Below are 19,704 nucleotides of genomic sequence, written 5' to 3'. Positions count from 1 at the left end.
TAATTTAGCAGGACAGATAACATGTCAGACATACAAAACAGTCTTCATAAACAACACTTTGATATACCTACTTTCATATAGCCGTCGTTGCCTTCATCACTTGAACTATTCCTTAGTTGAAAATCGGAGCTCTTTTGACCAGGTTTTTCTTTATCTTCTTGAGCAGGCGCTTCTGTTTTCAGAGAGCCATTGCTTTCTTCAGTGTGTGCAGGTTGGCCTCCTTCCACATGAACAGATTGATGCTGTTGCAAAATTTGTTGTACATTTGGCAGGCTGGCAAAGGATGACTGCACTATTTGCATTAAACTCAGGAAGTTGATTTGTTGTAGCTGGATAAACACACACAAAGTTAACACTGTAAACAACAGGAATCTTAGCAAAAATTTTGTCTAGGCTATGTTATAACCTGTTCATCATCCTGTTAGTGTAGGTTACAAAATAAGAAACATCCTGAAGTTTTAATAATGATTCACTTATTTTACTGGACTTTCCTTTAAGACATTAAATACCTGCTAAAGTATGACAAATTCCTTCCCCTTTTTTGTAAAGTTTGAGTAGGTTCAAGGTCACATAAAACTGTCTCAAGGTACTAAAGAAAAATTAAATCTTAGTATAGCTGCAAAGTTATCACAGCTTCAGAAATCTCCTAATTAAAGCACACTGATTCTGTGAAATAAAAACCACTCAAATTTTTATTGTTATATTACTCATTTTCTCGAGTCAAAATTAACAGTTAAGTCTAAAATAAGTTCACAGTAGTTTATGTGGAACTCGTAAGTTCTGAAGAACTACTCACAGAATACCTTTAAACCAGTCATCATCTCCGTTGCTTTAAATAACATAGTTTGTATACTGTAAAAACTATTTTCAATAACAAGATTCTCTCACCTGCACTAACTTAAACATTTCGTCTTGAAGCATCTGCCTGACAGTTCCTGATGTGCTTAGTTTCTCTTCTGTAGGGACTTCTTCCTTGACTTCTTGCTTCTTTGCAAAAATGGAAGTAGCAGAGTAGCTTGACATAGTTGACACAACAGTCTGAGAAGGCTGATCATCACTTAAAGAAATATCTGTATTACTTAAGAAGGAAAAGAACAAAACTATGAAAAACATTCATAGGCAGAACACCTACATGAGGTTGCCTTAAATCGACCTGGAAAATTTTAAAGATACCTTAATTTTTCTAAAGCATAATTAGTCTCTAGGAATTATTTAGTAATTAACAGTTTTTGACAATTAACAAGTCAACAATCTTGACTGGACAGCACGTACAATATCTTTTTCCTAATACTTCCTGATATACTGAATGAAAAACAGTAGTAAAGATGTAAGTTCTGCCCAATATTTTAGTCACGAGGATATCTGAAATGTTATCTTCACTAGATATACAGGCTGGAAACAATGATATGACAGAAAGAGGACAAGTTAGTCAAAAAACCAAACAGCTAATGGAAAATGACATTATTAACTGGAATAAGAGAAACAGCATATTAACTTTTACTTAAATAATTGAATATGGCTTTATATATCTGGAATTGAAAATTGCTAATAAATTTTAAGATCAGAAAACAACTGAAGTAACTCGTACCAGACATTACAATATATTGGATTTTCTCAGAGATAATTAGATATTTCAGTAGGCAAAGACTATTAAGTAGGTAAGTCCTTAAGTGAAGAAGAGATTGTTAGCATTTACATTAAGTTAGAAAGAAGCTGAATGACTTTACCTACATCAACAGAAATTGACCCAAAAGACATTTCTCTATTTAAGAAAAATGCTAGCATTTCTATGTTACAGCCAACTTTTGGAGTATTTTTTGCAAGTGAACAGGATCCTTCCAATCATGTGAAGAAACATAAGCATAAAGCAGTGGCTAATGAGTAATACTGAAGGTTTTGGGTATGTAATGTGCGTGAACGGGCACAGGAAATCTTCTGGAAGACAGTTAGAATGTATAAATATGGCCCCAAAGCCTAAAACTTTGAGAATTTTACTTTTTTTCAAGCTGACATGAAAAACTTAAGAAGGAAACGAGATTAGAGACATGTAAATGGAATCCAGTATCATATAGTCCAGATCTTCCTCTAAATGGAAAGAGCTCATAGAAGACCATTCTAGAAGTGAAAGTCTGAGATTAACTCCTGATTCCTTCTCCCGATTCCAACATTCTCTGTTTATAGAAATATAATATGTATTTATGTGTATCTAGCAGTTACTGTAGGACATATATATTTTAATAATTCAACTAAAATATGAATAGGTCTATTATGCTATGTGTTTTACACAGCAATGTACCTTCTATACATATAATGATTCTGTCTGCAACTAGGAAGCAAAAGTATTCTCTCAAAATCTGGTACTTCTGAGTTAACCTGTTCGTTCATTTGATAGTCTGCACAAGAACTAAGAGTATATTATCCTCAATGATTACAGTACAAAAATGTTTCAGCAAATGCCACTTAATACTACCACTTGAAGGTATAATATACTATCTCTCCAAATACTTTGTAATGAAACCTATGTATCATGTTACTTTAGCCTGAAAATTTATATAAAATATTACAGTTTTATCTTACCTGGGATCTTCTGCATCTTCTTCTGAAGAAAACATGTGAGAAATGGTGCCAGTGACAACCTCAGTCATGCTACAAAGAACGAAAAAATGAGTAAATACTACAATAATTTGTTATGCTGTTTATTTTCATTTCATATACATTTATATACATATGGGAGTGTATATATATATATAAAACCTTCCAAAAAAGAATTTGCACGAGATAGAGTACCTGAAAGCTATATCAGAGCTATACTGATCTGCATTGCTTCAACTACCATGTTATACTGCAATTTGACCTAGCAAATATTGACATCTGTGCTTTATCTCCCTAGCAATAAGAAACCAACTCAAACAAAAGCACCGAAAAGGTTCTGTCTATTCAATACAAACATGAGGGGAAAAAAGAGGTTGATCTGAGTTGACAAAAGAGAAAAATCCAATTTAAGCAATGCTGTTAATATCATTACAATCTGCATTCCTAAAAAACAAAAGCCAGTATCTTAATAAATCCTTGGGTACTGTATGTGCAGTTATTTTTGTTTCTCTCGAAATAAAAAATACACCACTTTAAAACAGTACAGGACAGTAAGTCCTTCCATTTAAAATGTTTTCATAAACATTATGTATACACAGGAATTTTTATTTATGTGCCATCACAAGTATTCAGATTTTCTAAACATTAACACTCAGACACTGTATATCAGAGGAAAAGTTTTCACTACTACAAATTTAGAGGAATCAAGAAGAAAGCTAAATGAAAAGGTAAAAATAAGTTGATACTTTTCTGTCATTAAAACAAGTGAAAAAATTTCTAAAGACCAAGATTCTGCATGGTAAACATAACGAACTCCATGATTACAGAATACAAAGTTTCTTTCCCTTGAAAAACTTCAGAGAAATCATGTGAACAGTATTCTATTCAAAAGACGATTTGTCTAACAGGTTTATGGACGTTTCCCATAATTTTATACACCTATAAATGTAGATATATTTCAGAACAAAATTTTACATTTTTAAATTGTACAAAATACCTCCTTCCTCCTTTCAGGAGGTAACAAGTTTACTGCCCATATCGGTTTTTATCTCCCCTTCTGCTCCTAGACACCAATCTCTCTTTCTTCTGTATCATGTAATAAATTAACTATTAAATAGAGTAAGAGATCCCCATCTGTCTTTAGCCTGAAGATGCTGCCCCTGTTCCAGCTCTGGAGAATGAACTGTGTATCTGAAAGCTTTTCCAGTTATGCTCTATCGTTTCCCCATATATAACATACACATTCCCCAAATCATGCCTCTTTTATTTGATCACTATTAAATAACTGCTTATCCAGCCAGCATTTTGTATTGTGAAATCTGTATTTCAATATGTGAAATAGATGACTTCAGTTTTTGTGTTTGTTGAGTTTTGCCTAAAAATTTAAAGTAGTTTTGTTAAAGTTAAAAGAGAAACTGAAAAAAAAAATAAAAATTCTCTCACGCATTCTCTTCAGCCTTCCCTTCTGTTGTTTTTGCCACATTTTGATCTTCCTGGGAATTATCTACTTCTGAAAAGGAGATCTGCTGGAATATAAAAACATGCATATGGACTTGCAAATTTTTATATCAACCTTCTGCTTCAATGAAGTATTACTAGCCTAAGGCAGACACACTTTTGATTGATCAGCCACTCGAAAAAATATCACTGAAAAATAACCAAAATTACATACCTGTCAGAGCACAGCAACAGATCAGAAATAAAGAGACAGCCGAATGATCCATCTGGAAATCTTTCTTTCTAAGTCATTATGATTTTTCATTTTGAAATTCATATCCATAAAGTACCCTGGGAAAACACTCTGCTAATTTCACACCCCTTACAGATGAAAATGCAGAAAACCATATTTTTTTTTTTTATTTACCTGCTTTCTTATATGTGTGTGCATACATAACCTTATATATTTATTTATGGTGTTATACACTATACTGATTTAATGTAATTTACATGTAATTGCATGTACTGTGTATCTAGTCATATATGTAGTTTTACAAACAGTGAATTTGTTTCCAAAAGGATTCACAGCAGATCTCACTTTACTACTATTTAATTACTTGTGACTTTTATCAATGATTGAAGCAGGAAAAAAAAGAACCAATCCTAAATGCTTTAAGTTCTCAATTTCTTACTTGTATTTAGGAATTCAAGGTATTTCGAAAAGAGCATTCATAATAATCTGATACTCCATGCAAGAGACAGTAACTTGCCTTTCCTCTTTGGTGTTCTATAGGTTTGATTTTGACAGAGCTATTGGAGGTCTTTGGAGTTTCATATGGCTCATCAAAGAACTCTACAAAATAAACACAATTACTTTAAGTCAGAAAACCACATGACACAGCATTGTTACGTGATTTCTGTCAAGTGACCAAATGAGCCTACATTTTCCCTTCCCACAAAGAGAAAGGACTGAGCAATGTCTCAGAAAATTCAAAACTTCTGCTCTAACTAGTGATGATAAAGACACCTAAACGAAAAAAAAGAAAAAGCTTATTTTCACAGTAGGAATATGATAACCTATGCATACTCAGCTCTTAAAATTTTCAAATCGTATTTTACAGTTGCATTGCTACTTTTGACTGAAAAGAAAGAGTAACATACACTAATACGTATTGTCTTATCTCTACAGCAAACAGACGTTATAGTCTTGAGAAAGCAATTGTTTAAAATTTAGTTGTAAAATCTATATAATAATAATTTCAACAGAACAATAAAAACGTACTTCAATTTTTTGATTAAATAAACAAACTGACATATATTCCTATTCAGGCAAAACTCCTACTGTCTTAAACGTCAGAACACAGTAAAATGATCTACCATAAAAACAAACCTATATCTGACGCTATATCTTTCTTCCGAACAAATGCTCCCACTTCATTAGGATCTTCAGTCACATGAGGTACAGAATAATTCCCATGTTTAAGTTCCTTCTTATTAAAATATTCTGACTTTGCAGACATCCTGGTAATTTGAATTACGAAAGATAACAATAGAAATAATGTAAGTATCTTAGTTCAAGTATGCTGTTCAACTCAAACTGCAGGCTAATGCATAGTTGTAAAATAAACACTACTGTGAAATAATCAACATTCACCTAAATTTTCTGTCTGAATTTCACTTAAACCAAGACTAACACTATTTTTTGATTAATCTCCCTCACTGAAACTTCCTGTATTAAACAAATTAAAAAAATAATCTTGTGAGAGAAGATACACAATAACATCTTAGAATACTAATGTCTCTTCAGTGTAGCAGAAGAGAAATGCCACAAAGGACATTTCCATCATCAAACTGTGTCAGATATTAACAAAATATTTACTCTCTTTACATCTGTTTTTCTGCACGCATATGAGCATAGCTAGATTACAGATCCAGATTAAAATAAACTAACACTGTGAACTCTCTTTCTCAACATAAAGAAAATTAGTTACTAAAGAGTGACAGTTTTATGAATCCTTTGAGAAAACCATGGTATCCATTTTATCAGGAATTCATGTTCTGCTACCACATCACCAAGTTTACAAACAACCATGTACAATTCACTTCATATGCAACAGCCACATTGTTTTCTAGCTAGAGGTACATCTGCTGATGAATAATATTTAATATGCTTCATGCAGCTGTAAACAATATACATGAATTTAAATTTGCACTCAAAAATAAACATGTATATAACATGTATTAATAGTAGAACTCTTCATGCTGACATGCTGCTTAGCTGAGGAATTATGACCAATTATGACCAATTACAGTTCTCAGGTTAAACAAAGGTAAGTTACCCCAGACCAGTTTCACAAAGATCATCATAGGCTTGTATGTTCTGGACGTCAACAGAAGGATTGGTCAGTATGGAAGAGCTTTCATCCATACTACTTTCTTTCTCTGTCCTAGACTGTGCTTCTGATAGAGATGCAAATTCTTTTAGATTTTGATTATCCGGACTCTATTAATAATGACAAACAAAACTCGTTAAAAAGAAACCAAACCAACAACCAACCAACCAACTAAAAAAACCCTAATATTCTCAAAAAACTCAACGATTTCATACAGTATGTTTAACTTCACCCCTTTTCCCTATTATAGAGCTCAGAAATTCTGGATTTACAGTTGCTATGGAACCTAAGTGTCACCCCTTTTTGCCTTAACTGAAGGCATAGTCCTCTGACTTATCTGAAAGAAACATAAAATTAGAGAGATCCGTCATTGTCAACTGAGCATAAGTTGTCAAAGACACCGTGTGACAATATTCTCTATACAAAGATATATAATTAGATTTGGCCTTCATCACACTCAATACAAAACTCTAAGATCACTGAAGACAGTATAAATGGCAAAAAGCCATACATCACCATGCACTTAAGACACACACATAAAATTTTGGCCGTAAGTTCTAAGATTCAGGTGGCACTTCTCAGAAAACAGAAAATACACCCCCAAACCAAGACAAAAATCTCTTAATTGGGAGAAAAACCTCAAAAAAAAAAACAAACCACCCTTCACAACCCTCTCCCCTCAAAGCCTTTCATGCAAAGTTAATTAGAGGATCAATGATCTAGGTGTACCTGAATACAAAGCCATGCTCATCAGGTTCTTCTGCAGATCTTTTATATTAACACACATTCTCCAACTCTTTGCAATACTGCTAGACAGAAATTCAGAATTCACTTTTCACTAATCTAACTAGTTTAAGTACTCAAGTCAGAATGTATCTGCTGTGCCCTCAAAGATGAATGGATCTGAACTCAAGTAACCCCAGAGAAACTAATACTTTGTCTTGTTTTTCCACACTCCTATCTCCAGTACTAGGATTTTTCAAATATAATGCCTAAAACTAGACACAGAAGCTAAATTTCTAGGAATTTGGTCAAATAATGTGGTATCTAGATAAATGCGTTAGCTTTTGAACAGGACTTCCAAAGAGACTTTCATCTCCAAACAAAGTCTGCCAACATACAGTATTTCAGTATTCCTGGTCCTGGAATTTTTCCCTTTTCCTAGCAACGCTTAAAGGAAAGGCTATTAATCAATATTCCAGGTTTTACTGAGAACAGAACTATGCGGTAAAAGATGTGTGTGATCTTCTTTACTGTCATAAAGAACTCACCATTTCACTGACATACTTATCCTCTTTCTTACCTTAAGCTTTATGCTCTTTTTTTGAGATCCATCTCCATATAACTGTTCTAACAGCCACAAAGAAGTAAGGACAGCAGCTGCTGATGTTTTCACATGTATTATTGGGAGAACTTCTTGTAAGGAATCTTGTTTATTGGAACCGCAGAGCAGTCTTTTTTCAGACCATCTTATCATCCACTCAAGCAATTTTGCAATATTGCTCAACTTACCCATCAATTCTACAGGGAGTTGTTCCCCTGGTACAATATCAACCATACCAACAGTTTTGTAAACGTACTTGGAAGTTGCCCGAGTTTGCAGGCCTGAGAAAGTATGGTTAGGAAACGTCTGGCTTGCTGATGCAATAGTGACTTCTTGATTGTCACCCTGAGCTCTGTAAATGGACTTGTGTTTTAAACCAAATAATCCATCATTAAATCCTTTCATTAGGGTACACACAGAAGGTTCTGTTATCTGTAGAGTGGACCGTAAAATGGCTTGGTTTTCAAAATTATTTTGGTTTTCACTACAGACAGATGCTGTTTCAGGATCACAAGATGCCAGGGTGACAGTATAGCAGGAACCTGCTCTAAACACACTTTGGCTCCTAGTTTTGCTTTGTCGACATTTTAGTGTTGTATGAATATCAAAGAAGAGAGAGTTTAACTCATGCTCTCGAAGATGTCCAGAAAAGCTAGTAAGAAATGGAATTCCAAGGTCACTGTAGTTCACCAGGTCTCTCTCAAGAATGTAACTCAAGAAGAGTTCTAAAAAAATTACATATTCATCATCATCACGTTCAAATTCCCATGCACCAACCACAGGCATAATAGATTGATTATGCATATCTTCTCCACATACTTTGTCTTCAGGCTTTGTTTTCCAGTTAAAAGTTTTTATCTTGCATGTGGTATTTTTACTACCTATTTCACCTTGTCTCTGATGTTCATTATCCCTGTAAACAACAAACATAAGTCCCGTTAACACAAAAATCCATTGTTAGAAGAATTTCATGAAAAAAAAGGTAAATGCAACATTAGCTCCTTTACTTCCCACTGCTAAAAATGGGAACAACCCCAAATTTACATTAACACTTTATGTATTAATACATTAAGACAGTAACTCAGTAGTATCTATCATATATAAACGTCGTCAGAGCTGATAACATTACACTTCAAGAATGTATTAGTCACAGAGTAACTGATGTAACATTGGCATTTCTAAGATTTGATAAATTTTTAATTCTTTATTTGATAAATTACCCAATGTGACAATTATCCAGTTCAGTGAAAAGATTACTTAAACAGGAACAGACAACTTTTTTTCATTTGGTTTTTTTTTTAATTTAAATAGGAAGATCTCTGCTGCAGTTCTTTTCATACCTTTGTAGTGAAGGTGTTTGAGCTCTCATTCCTTCAGCAAGCAAAGCATCAGAAAGCGTATCTGCTGTGTCAGCATCACTATATACCTGAGGATTCCCAAGATCAGTAAGTGTGCTTCTGCTTAGACTAGTGCCTAATGAGAATCTGTCATAGCAGTGTTCATCATTTGCTGCTCCCTCGTCTGCCGGCTCCCAAATATTAATTTCTATAGGGCCTATGTTCTTTATTACATGTCTCAAGGCCTTCATTCTCACTTTTTCAGCACCTTGTATAACAAGAGACATTTCTTCACTTTCAGAACCTACCAAAAGAAAAAAAAAAATACTTTAAATGCAAACTTCCACATCTCAATAATTCTCTCAAGTTGAGAAGAATGAACTTCGAATTGTCATAGATTTATAGCCATTTAGAAATACAGACAGAAACTGATAAAGTGAAGAAACATCACCAAGTTGGAAGTCGTGATATGCTGCTATTGGCACAGACATATCAGGAAGAAAATGCAGAATTTGCCACAGAACTCTCTCAAAGTTGTCTAACTGAAAACTGTAATTGTTTTACATGGATGGTATTACAGAAGGTATTGTCACAAGTTGATTTAATACTTTGGGTGAAAAAAGGAAAGTTTGTTTAATATTTTGTGAAGAAGGATGCACACTACCTTTAATAATACTGTGTCTCAGTCGCTGCTGAAGTCCATGATATTTATCTCTTAGTGGAACTCTTACATCTTCAGGATTAGGAAATGCCTTTACAAAAATCTCTGCCACCTGCACAAAATAAAGTGTCTTTTAAAGTAGCAAAAATACAAATAAGGTGTCATTTCTAACAGAATGTATACCACTAGGAAGTCTAACTAGTAGATTTTACAAGGAAAATAAATATTTGTGATAATCTCCATTCTTTTGTTCTAGCTTTAATGTCTTTTACCTTTTTCACTGGTGGCAATTCTCCAAGCAGACTCAAAATTACATCCTGAATTAATTCTTCAGCATTCATGAATCTGCAGAAAGGAAGCATTCGACAAGCCCACTCCACTGCATTCAGACAATGCTCAATTCTGGAGGCATCATATTCATTCTTCTTCAGATCCTAAAAAAAAATACCTTGCTACAGAAACATTAACTGGTATGAACAATGTACTTCAGCTACAGTATTCATGCACTGCAAATAGTAATAATTCTTTCCTAGCCAACAGAAGATAAACATCTCTAGTTTAACTGCCAAATAGAGAAGTATGTGATGCTAGGAGACAGATCAAGGTTGCTTAAACCGTAACTTACGTATTAAAAAAAGAGCAAGCTTTTTTAAACCAGTTTAGGAAACAATCTTATTAACACTCTGCTACAGAACCTGTTTGCAATCATTTAGAATAAAACTTGAGAATTTAACTAACATACTGAAAGTAAATATTTGTACCGTGCTTTAAGATGATCATAAATTTGTTTTTAAGATGGAACAATTTATTTTGAAACAGTCAGTAGTTTCTATCTCATTTGTCACTGTCTTGGCACAGAAAAACAAGAATATCTACTAGTTAAAACAGAACCTTCCTGTTTCTATAAAGCTTGCTTTTTCTGGTTAAGAGAAGTGCTGAACTTGCCTTAAAAAGGAAGCAACCTTGGCTAAAGATAGCTGAGCTGCTAAGCCAGATTCTGTACTGTTACAGAATATATGACAAATACGCTAGCAGCTTTTTTCTTTTTCTTCCATGATCACCAACAACAACTGATGAGGTTATAAGTAGAGAAAACATGATTAAATTTTAACATTTTTATTATTCTTTTTAAAAAACGTGTATTTAACATACCAAATGAATATCTAATTAACATTTTTGGTGTGTTGAATACACATCCATCAGGTAACACCCAAATTATTTTAAGCTAATTAGAAAAAACAAAAAAAGTAAACTTAGGTAGACAACAAGTGTAGAAACTATTGCTCTTCTGATAATACATATTCAATTAGAATCATAGGGTCATGGAACAGTTAGGGTTGGAAAGGACCTTAAGATCATCTAGTTCCAAAACCCTACCATGGGCAGGGACACCTCACACTAAACCACGTCATAAAAGGCTTTCTCGAACCTGGCCCTGAACAGCGCCACGGGTGAAGCATTCACAATTTCCCCGGGCAACCCATTCCACTGCCTCACCACCCTCACAGTAAAGAACTTCCTTATACCCAGTCTAAACTTCCCCAGTTTTAAGTTTTAACCCGTTACCCCTTGTCCTTTTACTACAGTCCCTAATGAAGAATCCCTCCCCAGCATCCTTGTAAGCCCCCTTCAGGTACTGGAAGGCTGCTATGAGGTCTTCACTCAGCCTTCTCTTCTCCAGGCTGAACAGCCCCAACTTTCGCAGCCTATCTCCATATGGGAGATGCTCCAGTCTCCTGTTCATCCTAATGGCCCTCCTCTGGACTTGTTCCAACAGTTCCATGTCCTTTTTACATTGAGGACACCAGAACTACACACAATACTCCAAGTGAGGTTTCACGAGAGCAGAGTAGCAGAGCAGGATGACCTCCTTGGACCTGCTGGTCACACTCCTTTTCATGCAGCCCAGGATAGTTGGGTTTCTGGGCTGCGAGCACGCACTGCCGCCTCATGTTCAGTTGCTCATGAACCAACACCCCCATGTCCTTCTCTGCATGGCTGCTCTGAATCTCTTCTCCACCCAACCTGTAGCTATGCCTGGGATTGCTCTGACCCAGCTGTAAGACTTTGCACCTGGCATGGTTAAACTTCATAAGGTTGGCATCAACCCACCTTACAAGCATGTCGAGGTCCCTCTGGATGGCATTCCTTCCCTCCAGCATATCAACTGAACCACACAGCTTGGTGTCATCAGCAGACTTGCTGAGGGCGCACTCAAACCCACTGTCCATGTCACCGACAAAGACGTTGAACATGACCGGTCCCAACACCAATCCCTGAGGGACACAACTAGTTACTGGTCTCCAGCTGGACATTGAGCCATTGACCACAAGTCTTTGCGTGTGGCCATCCAGCCAGTTCTTTATACACCGAGTGGTCTACCTATCAAATTGATGTCTCTCCAATTTAGAGACAAAGATGTCGTGTAGGACAGTGTTGAACGCTTTGCACAAGTCCAGCCAGATGACGTCAGCTGCTCTACCACTGTCCGTCAGCTCCATAGCCCCATCACAGAAGGCCACCAAATTGGTCAGGCAGGATTTCCTCTTCATGAAGCCATGCTGGCTGTCACAAATCACCTTTTCTTTTTCATGTGCCTTAGCATGCCTTCCAGGAGAATCTGCTCCAGGATTTTGCCAGGCACAGAGGTGAGACTGACGGGTCTGTAGTTCTCTGGTCATCCATTTTCCACTTCTTGAAAATGGAGGTTATATTTCCATTTTTCCAGCCATCGGGCACTTCACCTGGCTGCCATGATTTGTCAAATATGATGGGCAGTGGCTTAGCTACTTCATTTGCCAGTTCCTTCAGGACCCACGGATGGATTTCATCAGGTCCCATGGACTTGTGTATGTTCAGGTTTTTAAGATGGTCTCGAACCAGATCCTCTCCTGCAGAGCACCTAAGGTCATCATTCTCACAGTCCCTGTTTCTACCTTCCAAGACTTGGGTGGTGTGCTCAGAGCATTTGCCAGTGAAGACGGAGGCAAAAAAGTCTTTAAGAATCTCAGCTTTCTCCAAATCCAGGGTAGCCAGTTCTCCTGATAGCTACTGGAGAGGGGCCACGTCCCTAGTCTGTTTTTTATTTGCTACGTACCTGTAGAATCTGTAGTTCTCTGGGTCATCCATTTTTCCCCCTCTAAAAATGGGGGTTATAATTCCTTATTTCCAGTTATCAGGAACTTGACCTGGCTGCCATGATTTGTCAAATATGATGGACAGTGGCTCAGTAACTTCATCTGCCTCAGCAACTTCAGAACCCTATGATGGATTTCATCAGGTTCCTTGGACTTGTGCATGTTCAGGTTCTTAAGATGGTCTTGAACCAGATCCTCTCCTACAGAGCACCTAGGGTCATCATTCTCACAGTCCCTGTGTCTACCTTCCAAGACTTGGGTCGTGTGCTCAGAGCATTTTCCAGTGAAGACCAAAGCAAAGAAGTCTTTAAGAACCTCAGCCTTCTCCAAATCCAGGGTAGCCAGTTCACCTGAAAGCTTCTACAGTAGGCCCATGTTGTCCCTTGTCTGTCTTTTATTTGCAATGTACCCAAAATCCCTTCTTGTTATCTTTCACATCCCTAGCCAAGTTTAATTCTAACTGGGCCTTAGCTTTCCTAACCTGGTCCCTAGCTTCCCGGACAACATCCCTGTATTCTTCCCAGGCTGCCTGTCCTTGCTTCCACCTTTTATAAGCCTCTTTTTTCCTTCAAAGTTTCCCCAGCAGCTCCTTATCCATCCAAGGAGGTCTGCTGGCCCTCCTGCTGCACTTCCTTCTAGTTGGGATGCAACACTCCTGAGCTTGCAGTAGGTGAACCTTGAATATCAACCAGCAGTCTTGTGCCCCCTTGCCCTCTAGGGCTATGTCCCATGGAACAGGTTCCTGAAGAGGCCAAAGTCTGCTCTCCTGAAGTCCAGGGTAGTGAGCTTGCTGCACACTCTTCTCACTGTCCTGAGGATCTCAAACTCAACCATCTCAGGATCACTACAACCAAGGCTGCCCTGGAGTGTCACATTTCCAACGAGCCCTACCCTGTTGGCGAGCACAAGGTCAAGCACGGCACCTCTCCTTGTTGGGTCCTCTATTACTTGCAGAAGGAAACTGTCTTCCACACAATTGAGGAATCTCCTGGACTGCGTGCCAGGCTGTACCATCCCTCCAACAGATATCAGGGTGGTTGATGTCCCCCATGAGAACAAGGGCCTGCGAGCGTGAGGTTGCTCCTATCTGTCTATAGACAGCTTCATTCACAGATTCCTCTTGATCATGCGGTCTGTAACAGATCCCCACAGTAATGTTTCCCATCACTGTTCTCCCTTTAACCCTGACTCACAAATGCTCTGTTGATTGCTCGCCTGTCCCCAGACTGAGTTCCATACTCTCCAGCCTATCACTGACATGAGTAGCAATTCTCCCTCCCTGCCTGCCAGGCCTGTCTTTTCTAAAGACCCTGTAACCTTCCCTTCCAACACTCCAGTCACAGGAGCCATCCCACCATGTTTCTGTGATGCCTATTATATCATATCCCCGTAGACGTGCACACATATCTAATTCCTCTTTTTTTGTTCCCCATGCTACGGGCGTTTGTATAGAGGCATCTGAGCCAAGCTCCAAATGAAGCCAGCTCATTGTCTGGAGCAGCTAGAATACCTTCACACTGCTCTGAGCATTTATTACTGGTGCTAGCAACTGACTGGGTGTGTTTGGATGGAATGATGCCCCCCTCCCCCAACACATCTAGTTTAAAGCTTCCTTGACCAGTCTGGCAAGCCTCCTAACAAAACTGGTCTGGTCTCAGATCAGCTCCACCAGCTTCCAGTAGACCTGGCCTCCTAAACTGAGTCCCATGTTCTAAATACTCAAACCCCTGACTATGGCACCACTGTTCCAACCATTTATTAACCTGCCAAAATGGCCCAGTCTTTTTAAGGTCCTGTTCTTTATCCTGGAGTACTGATGAAAAGGTTATCTGAGCTCCACTGCCCCATACCACCTCCTCCAGTGCTCTGTAGTCCTTATGTTCTCTGGGCTACTGCTATCTGTATCACTAGCACCCACATGGATCATCAGAAGTAACTAGTCAGTATGACATATTAGACCAGACAGCCTCTCTTCAACACCCCTGATCCGTGCCCCTGGTAGGCAACACACCTCCCTTGAGACTGGGTCAGGCCAACAGATGGGTGCCTCTGTGCCCTTCAAAGTAGAGTCACCTACCACTATGACCTGCCGCTTTTTTCTGGGAGCATCAGTAGTGATCTTCTTTACAGATGCATCAGCTGGTTGTTCATGTTGCGTGTTTCCTCATTAGCCCCGTGCAGAACTGCAAAGCGGTTCTGGGTGGGGGCAACAGATTTAGCAGGAAGCCCCTTGCTTTTAATTGTCCTCTTCCTCCTTTTTTTGTTGATTAATTATTTGAAATAAATACCAAGCAAAAGCACAAAAGATGTACTATTAGGAAGTAGTAGCTCACATGGACAACACTGTTCTGTAGCATCAACTACTGCCCGTTGCAGCACTAATATTGTCCTACTATGCTAATAACAGTTCTCACAGAAATATACAGCAGACCTTTAAAATTCTTCTTATAGCTTTATGCAATTAAAACTGTATCTTTAATATACTAGCAATGTAATTACCTTGTGATTGTAAATATTTTCCCTTGCAGTTTGGTACCGCCTACAGTTGTCAGATAATCTTTCACGAACATGAAACATCCAGCACAATGCACACAGCTCTCTGAACCAACCTACAACACAAACATGCAATGTGGTGAGATTCTATTTAAATGAACTAAATAAAACAGCTTGAGATTTTTAGCTAGAAGTAACTGACATTAACGTAAGTTCAAGAAAAAAATTACTCACTCTTGAGTTTTTAATAATGCTCTCCAGCTAGAGTTTTTTAGTTCCACTTAGTGTTCATGTTCCTTCACATCTGTCAGATCCCTAACACACACAACAATCCTTAACAGCAACTTTAAGATTAGAAGTTTTGATAACTAACATAAAACCTGGAAATAGAACATGTTTCTGTACACATGGCAGTACTCTCAGGGGAGTGTACTCTCAAAAAACTCAAAGAGTTTTTTGCATCCGTAAATTCTCATTCTTGTGCGCTTTTTTTTCAGTTCTAAATTATTCTGTTTTGTTGTATACAGACCTAAAATTTTGCATGTAGTATCATCAAACTGATGGTCTCCAGAAGTTGTAGTTCTATAGAAAACAGTGTGGAAATTGCAGTAACGAAGCAAAGTCTCTGGGAATGGACTCAGTGAATGAAGAGATCCTTTCGTTCGAATCTACACATATCAAAAAAAATAAATAAATAATCAAAACTGAAATAAAGATCAGTTAAGATTTTGTGTATCACTATTAAGCATGCAGCCTTTCAGTTATTAGCAGAATACTGCCAAGATCAGTAAAATTCCCTCATGCTTGCTTTCAATTTTCTTCCAATCAGTATTCTGAAAACTCATCTTAAGGAAATATATTTAGTATGAGCTATGGCACAAGTACTTCTGTTTGCACAGTACTCATGATACTCATGATTACTATGGAATACAAGAGCAACAAAATGTAAGAGTAACTGAGATCATGATTAGGAAAACAAGTTTAATCCAACACAGCCCAAGCTGCTGTCAACCAAGGCAGACTAGTTTTCCCTCTTGTTTCAGCTGGTACTTCTGATCACCTCTCTGTGCCAACATTAAGCATGTAATCATCCAATGAGCAAACAGAAGGAAATACTTGTCAGTCAGGCCAGTTCCTGATCTGTATCACTACATGAACACTGGTGCAGGGGAGCTGAGGGAAGGCAGTCACACACACCCCCTTCTGTAGGAAGCCAACATTCTTTTAAGTAGCTGTGTAACAATGACCTAAGAAAAGCCAGAGTTTACATAAAATTTAAATTTTAATCAGTATATCCAAGTATGGTTCTGTGCAAACAAAACGCATGAGTAGAACGAGACCTTACAATCCCATGCTCTGTGCACAAGGATTGACCACGTGACCTGCTGAAGTGAGTATCACCTTCTCTGTTACATATTCCACACTAAGTGAACTCTGGTTTCCTGAAAGAACTTAACAGGAACTGTAACACTAGAAGACTACATGTAAAAAACCATAATATCAAAGTCCGGATGGGACTCAATGCTTCTCCAATGCAATTGGAAGCTTGTCAGTAACATTTCTGACTGGTAATCAAGTTATAAAAACCAAGTTAAATGCTTACTTTTTGCATAACTTTTCTTGCCCACTGCAGTTTTGTGATATACCACTGTGCTGCAGGGCAGGAACAATGAGCAGCCCGGAAGAGCAAGATTATTCGCTGAAGAATTCCTGACACTTTCTGACGACTTTCTCTCTCAATTTTTAGAAGAATGTCATTGCCGTCCTCCTGAAAAATACGAATTCCAAGACAAAAACAAGACCCAAAATCAGAAAGGACATACACAGTAAGAACCTAACCCAAAGGCTCTGTCTGCTCCAAGAGTATTTCCATTTAGATCCTTTATGGAAAAAACACAGAGTCACTCCAGTTCTGGTTAAGTAAATGAATACCCATGGAAAAAGCAGATGAAAAATGAGCTAAAAGGAACTAGAATAAAGATCACAATTATTTCATAAATACATTTAGAACCCTGGAAGACCCAAGAAACTTCCATCATGCATGCTTACTTCACTGAGAGAAGCTGGCTGAGGACAGTACAGTGGTGGTGCTGGAAGATAAAGCCCATCTGGAACTAAACCATACAATTTTCTGCTAAGTTCCTTGGCAGAATCCATCAAAAGCTGAAATGTCTCTGAGAGAATATCAGTATCTGCCATAGCAGCTGCTTTAAGTAGTTCCTGTATGGAACTATAAAGAACACCTGCATCTTCCTCTTCAAGGGGATCTGTAAAATATTAAGCACAGAAAACACTAAGTCAATTGTCTCAATACATGGTTTTCATTCTGAAATTACAAAGCTACATTTTCAGAATTCGCATTCACATCTTACAACGTGTACAACACCTCTATTTGCTTTAGGATAAGATCTCTTATGTTTCAAAACAGTATTATTAATTTTTGCTTCTGCCATGTTAAGGGGAAAGATACTGCCTTTCTAGGTAGCAAATCTAACTTTCCAGCCATGTATCTGCTTGGCATAAAATTCTGGCAAATCTTTCTCGCCAAGCAGGCATAAACTGGGAATACTATTTATAATTATTAATAAAACCAACACTTTTTATCAGTAAGCATGATTATCAGGGAAAGGCCAATGTATTTGTTTGATCTCTTTTACATATTATTAAATTTTTTCCTCATCTCCTAGAAATAGGAGAATGCTGAAATTATTCATTAATTGGACCCTGAAATTCACATAATTCTATACTGTTCTACTTTCATTTCCATTCCTTCTGCTTGTTATAAAATATGTGCTACTAAATCTTTTCATTACCTATCATATTTAAAGAGTATTATATATAACATGGATGTATGTGTTTCTGTTTGAAATAAAAACTTTGGAAATTGGCACAAAAGAAGAGTTTAAGCCATATCCGAAACACTGCAAAGATTGATTAACATCCACCTCCTGACAGCAACTTGGAATGTGGTTTTTCCAAACATGCACACACAAAAAAGGGTAAGGAATAGAGATCATGCCAGTATGATTTCTGTAAAATGTAAACAAGGACAGGTTGATCTAGCTAGCTGATGGAATTACAGCTGTAAGGTATTAAGTTAGGTTATATGATAAAAAGATTATATACACACATACAAAGGAGCAGAAGACAATAGCAGGAACCTGAATAACACCTAGACCCACCCACTCACAGTAGAAAAATCAGCTTATAAAAGGCTCATCTCCACAAGCCCAGAGATGTACAACAGCAAATTAAGTACTCGGACAAATGGACACCCTGTCCAAGATCTTCCCAGGAAAGACATCATCCCCTGTGTCCAGGTATGAAACCCATCAAGAAGAGACAATGGGAATGTCTCCCTTCAGGACTTTTTGTCTTGAGGGGATTCACTGTCAAGAAGGGTACGACATGCAGAGAATGCAGGGTAAGAGTTTTCTGGGATTGTAAAAGGCTCATTATGGGATCTTTAAGATAGAAACCAAAGATATGGTATGGAGCTGTGGCAGCCTCACTTTCTTCCACCAGCCCCTGTTAGCATATGTCTGTTTTCTTGGGTGAAGGGTTTTCTATTCTGTGTGTCCATGTGGAGGACTTTTAAGTGCCAGCAACTGGAGTGAGACCATAGATCAAAAACCCTGTGTATCTGGGATCTGCAGACTGGAGTTAGGTAAAATCAAATGCCTGCAAGTGGAGTGGGACCGCAGGTCAGAGTACCCACATATCCATAGCACCAGCAACCAAAGAAAGTGAGGCTATGTTAAGTGACTGCACGAGTGCTATCAAGTATCAATTCAGACCAAGTGAAGTGCCCTAGGACCTAGGGGTGTGTGCATCTCGCTCATGCAAGACAGACCATAGGAGCTGGCAGTGAATAGAGGGACCAGTGAAGACCTGGCCAACTGCCAGAGATGATGGGGAGCTCAGCTTGTGTGACTATATGTCCCCAAGGGCAAGAAAAGGGAATCTGGATACTAGAGGGACCAAGTAGGTTGTGAACACATGCCAGAAAGACAGTATGCACATAGGTATGTGTGTCTGCAAGAGCGAGGCACGTGGAAAGACTGAGGACTACAGACCCAGCTACTAGGTGGACTGTATATTCAAGGCCATCTACTGTGCGGGTGAGTAGACAGTATGTGCGTGTGGAGAGGAAGGTATTTGTGAAAAGGTCTGTACCAGGAAATGCAGTGGGGGTGGGGCATACGTGCAGACACCAGCAACTTGGGAGACTCAGCCACCAGTTCTAAGCCTAGCTACTGGACAGATCCACATTGTACATTTAGATATCTATATACAGACCTTCATTCTGACTAGCAAGAGAGGGAAATGG

General features: G+C 38.0%; 1 protein-coding gene across 1 annotated transcript in view; it reads right to left on the bottom strand.

The window, feature by feature from the left end:
• The window catches only part of LOC133215118 (ciliogenesis and planar polarity effector 1-like), a gene marked incomplete at its 5' end in the record, with an annotated part of 52,106 nt that overhangs the window by 20,195 nt on the left and 12,207 nt on the right, over positions 1–19,704 (bottom strand). The window contains 15 exons of the mRNA XM_061358880.1: positions 72–329; positions 889–1,078; positions 2,578–2,646; positions 4,036–4,118; positions 4,800–4,882; positions 5,420–5,550; positions 6,369–6,532; positions 7,726–8,659; positions 9,087–9,387; positions 9,748–9,856; positions 10,017–10,178; positions 15,381–15,490; positions 15,904–16,042; positions 16,978–17,142; positions 17,424–17,641. Coding sequence (XP_061214864.1) covers positions 72–329; positions 889–1,078; positions 2,578–2,646; positions 4,036–4,118; positions 4,800–4,882; positions 5,420–5,550; positions 6,369–6,532; positions 7,726–8,659; positions 9,087–9,387; positions 9,748–9,856; positions 10,017–10,178; positions 15,381–15,490; positions 15,904–16,042; positions 16,978–17,142; positions 17,424–17,641 — 3,116 coding nt within the window. The remainder of the gene's footprint in view (positions 1–71; positions 330–888; positions 1,079–2,577; positions 2,647–4,035; positions 4,119–4,799; positions 4,883–5,419; positions 5,551–6,368; positions 6,533–7,725; positions 8,660–9,086; positions 9,388–9,747; positions 9,857–10,016; positions 10,179–15,380; positions 15,491–15,903; positions 16,043–16,977; positions 17,143–17,423; positions 17,642–19,704) is intronic.

The sequence above is a fragment of the Neopsephotus bourkii genome, unplaced genomic scaffold (genome assembly GCF_033783945.1).
Source record: "Neopsephotus bourkii isolate Nb327-2 ecotype Australia unplaced genomic scaffold, CSIRO-AGI_Nbou_v1 NB_952, whole genome shotgun sequence".
NCBI lineage: Eukaryota > Metazoa > Chordata > Aves > Psittaciformes > Psittacidae > Neopsephotus > Neopsephotus bourkii.
This window is presented reverse-complemented; position numbering and strand designations above follow the sequence as displayed.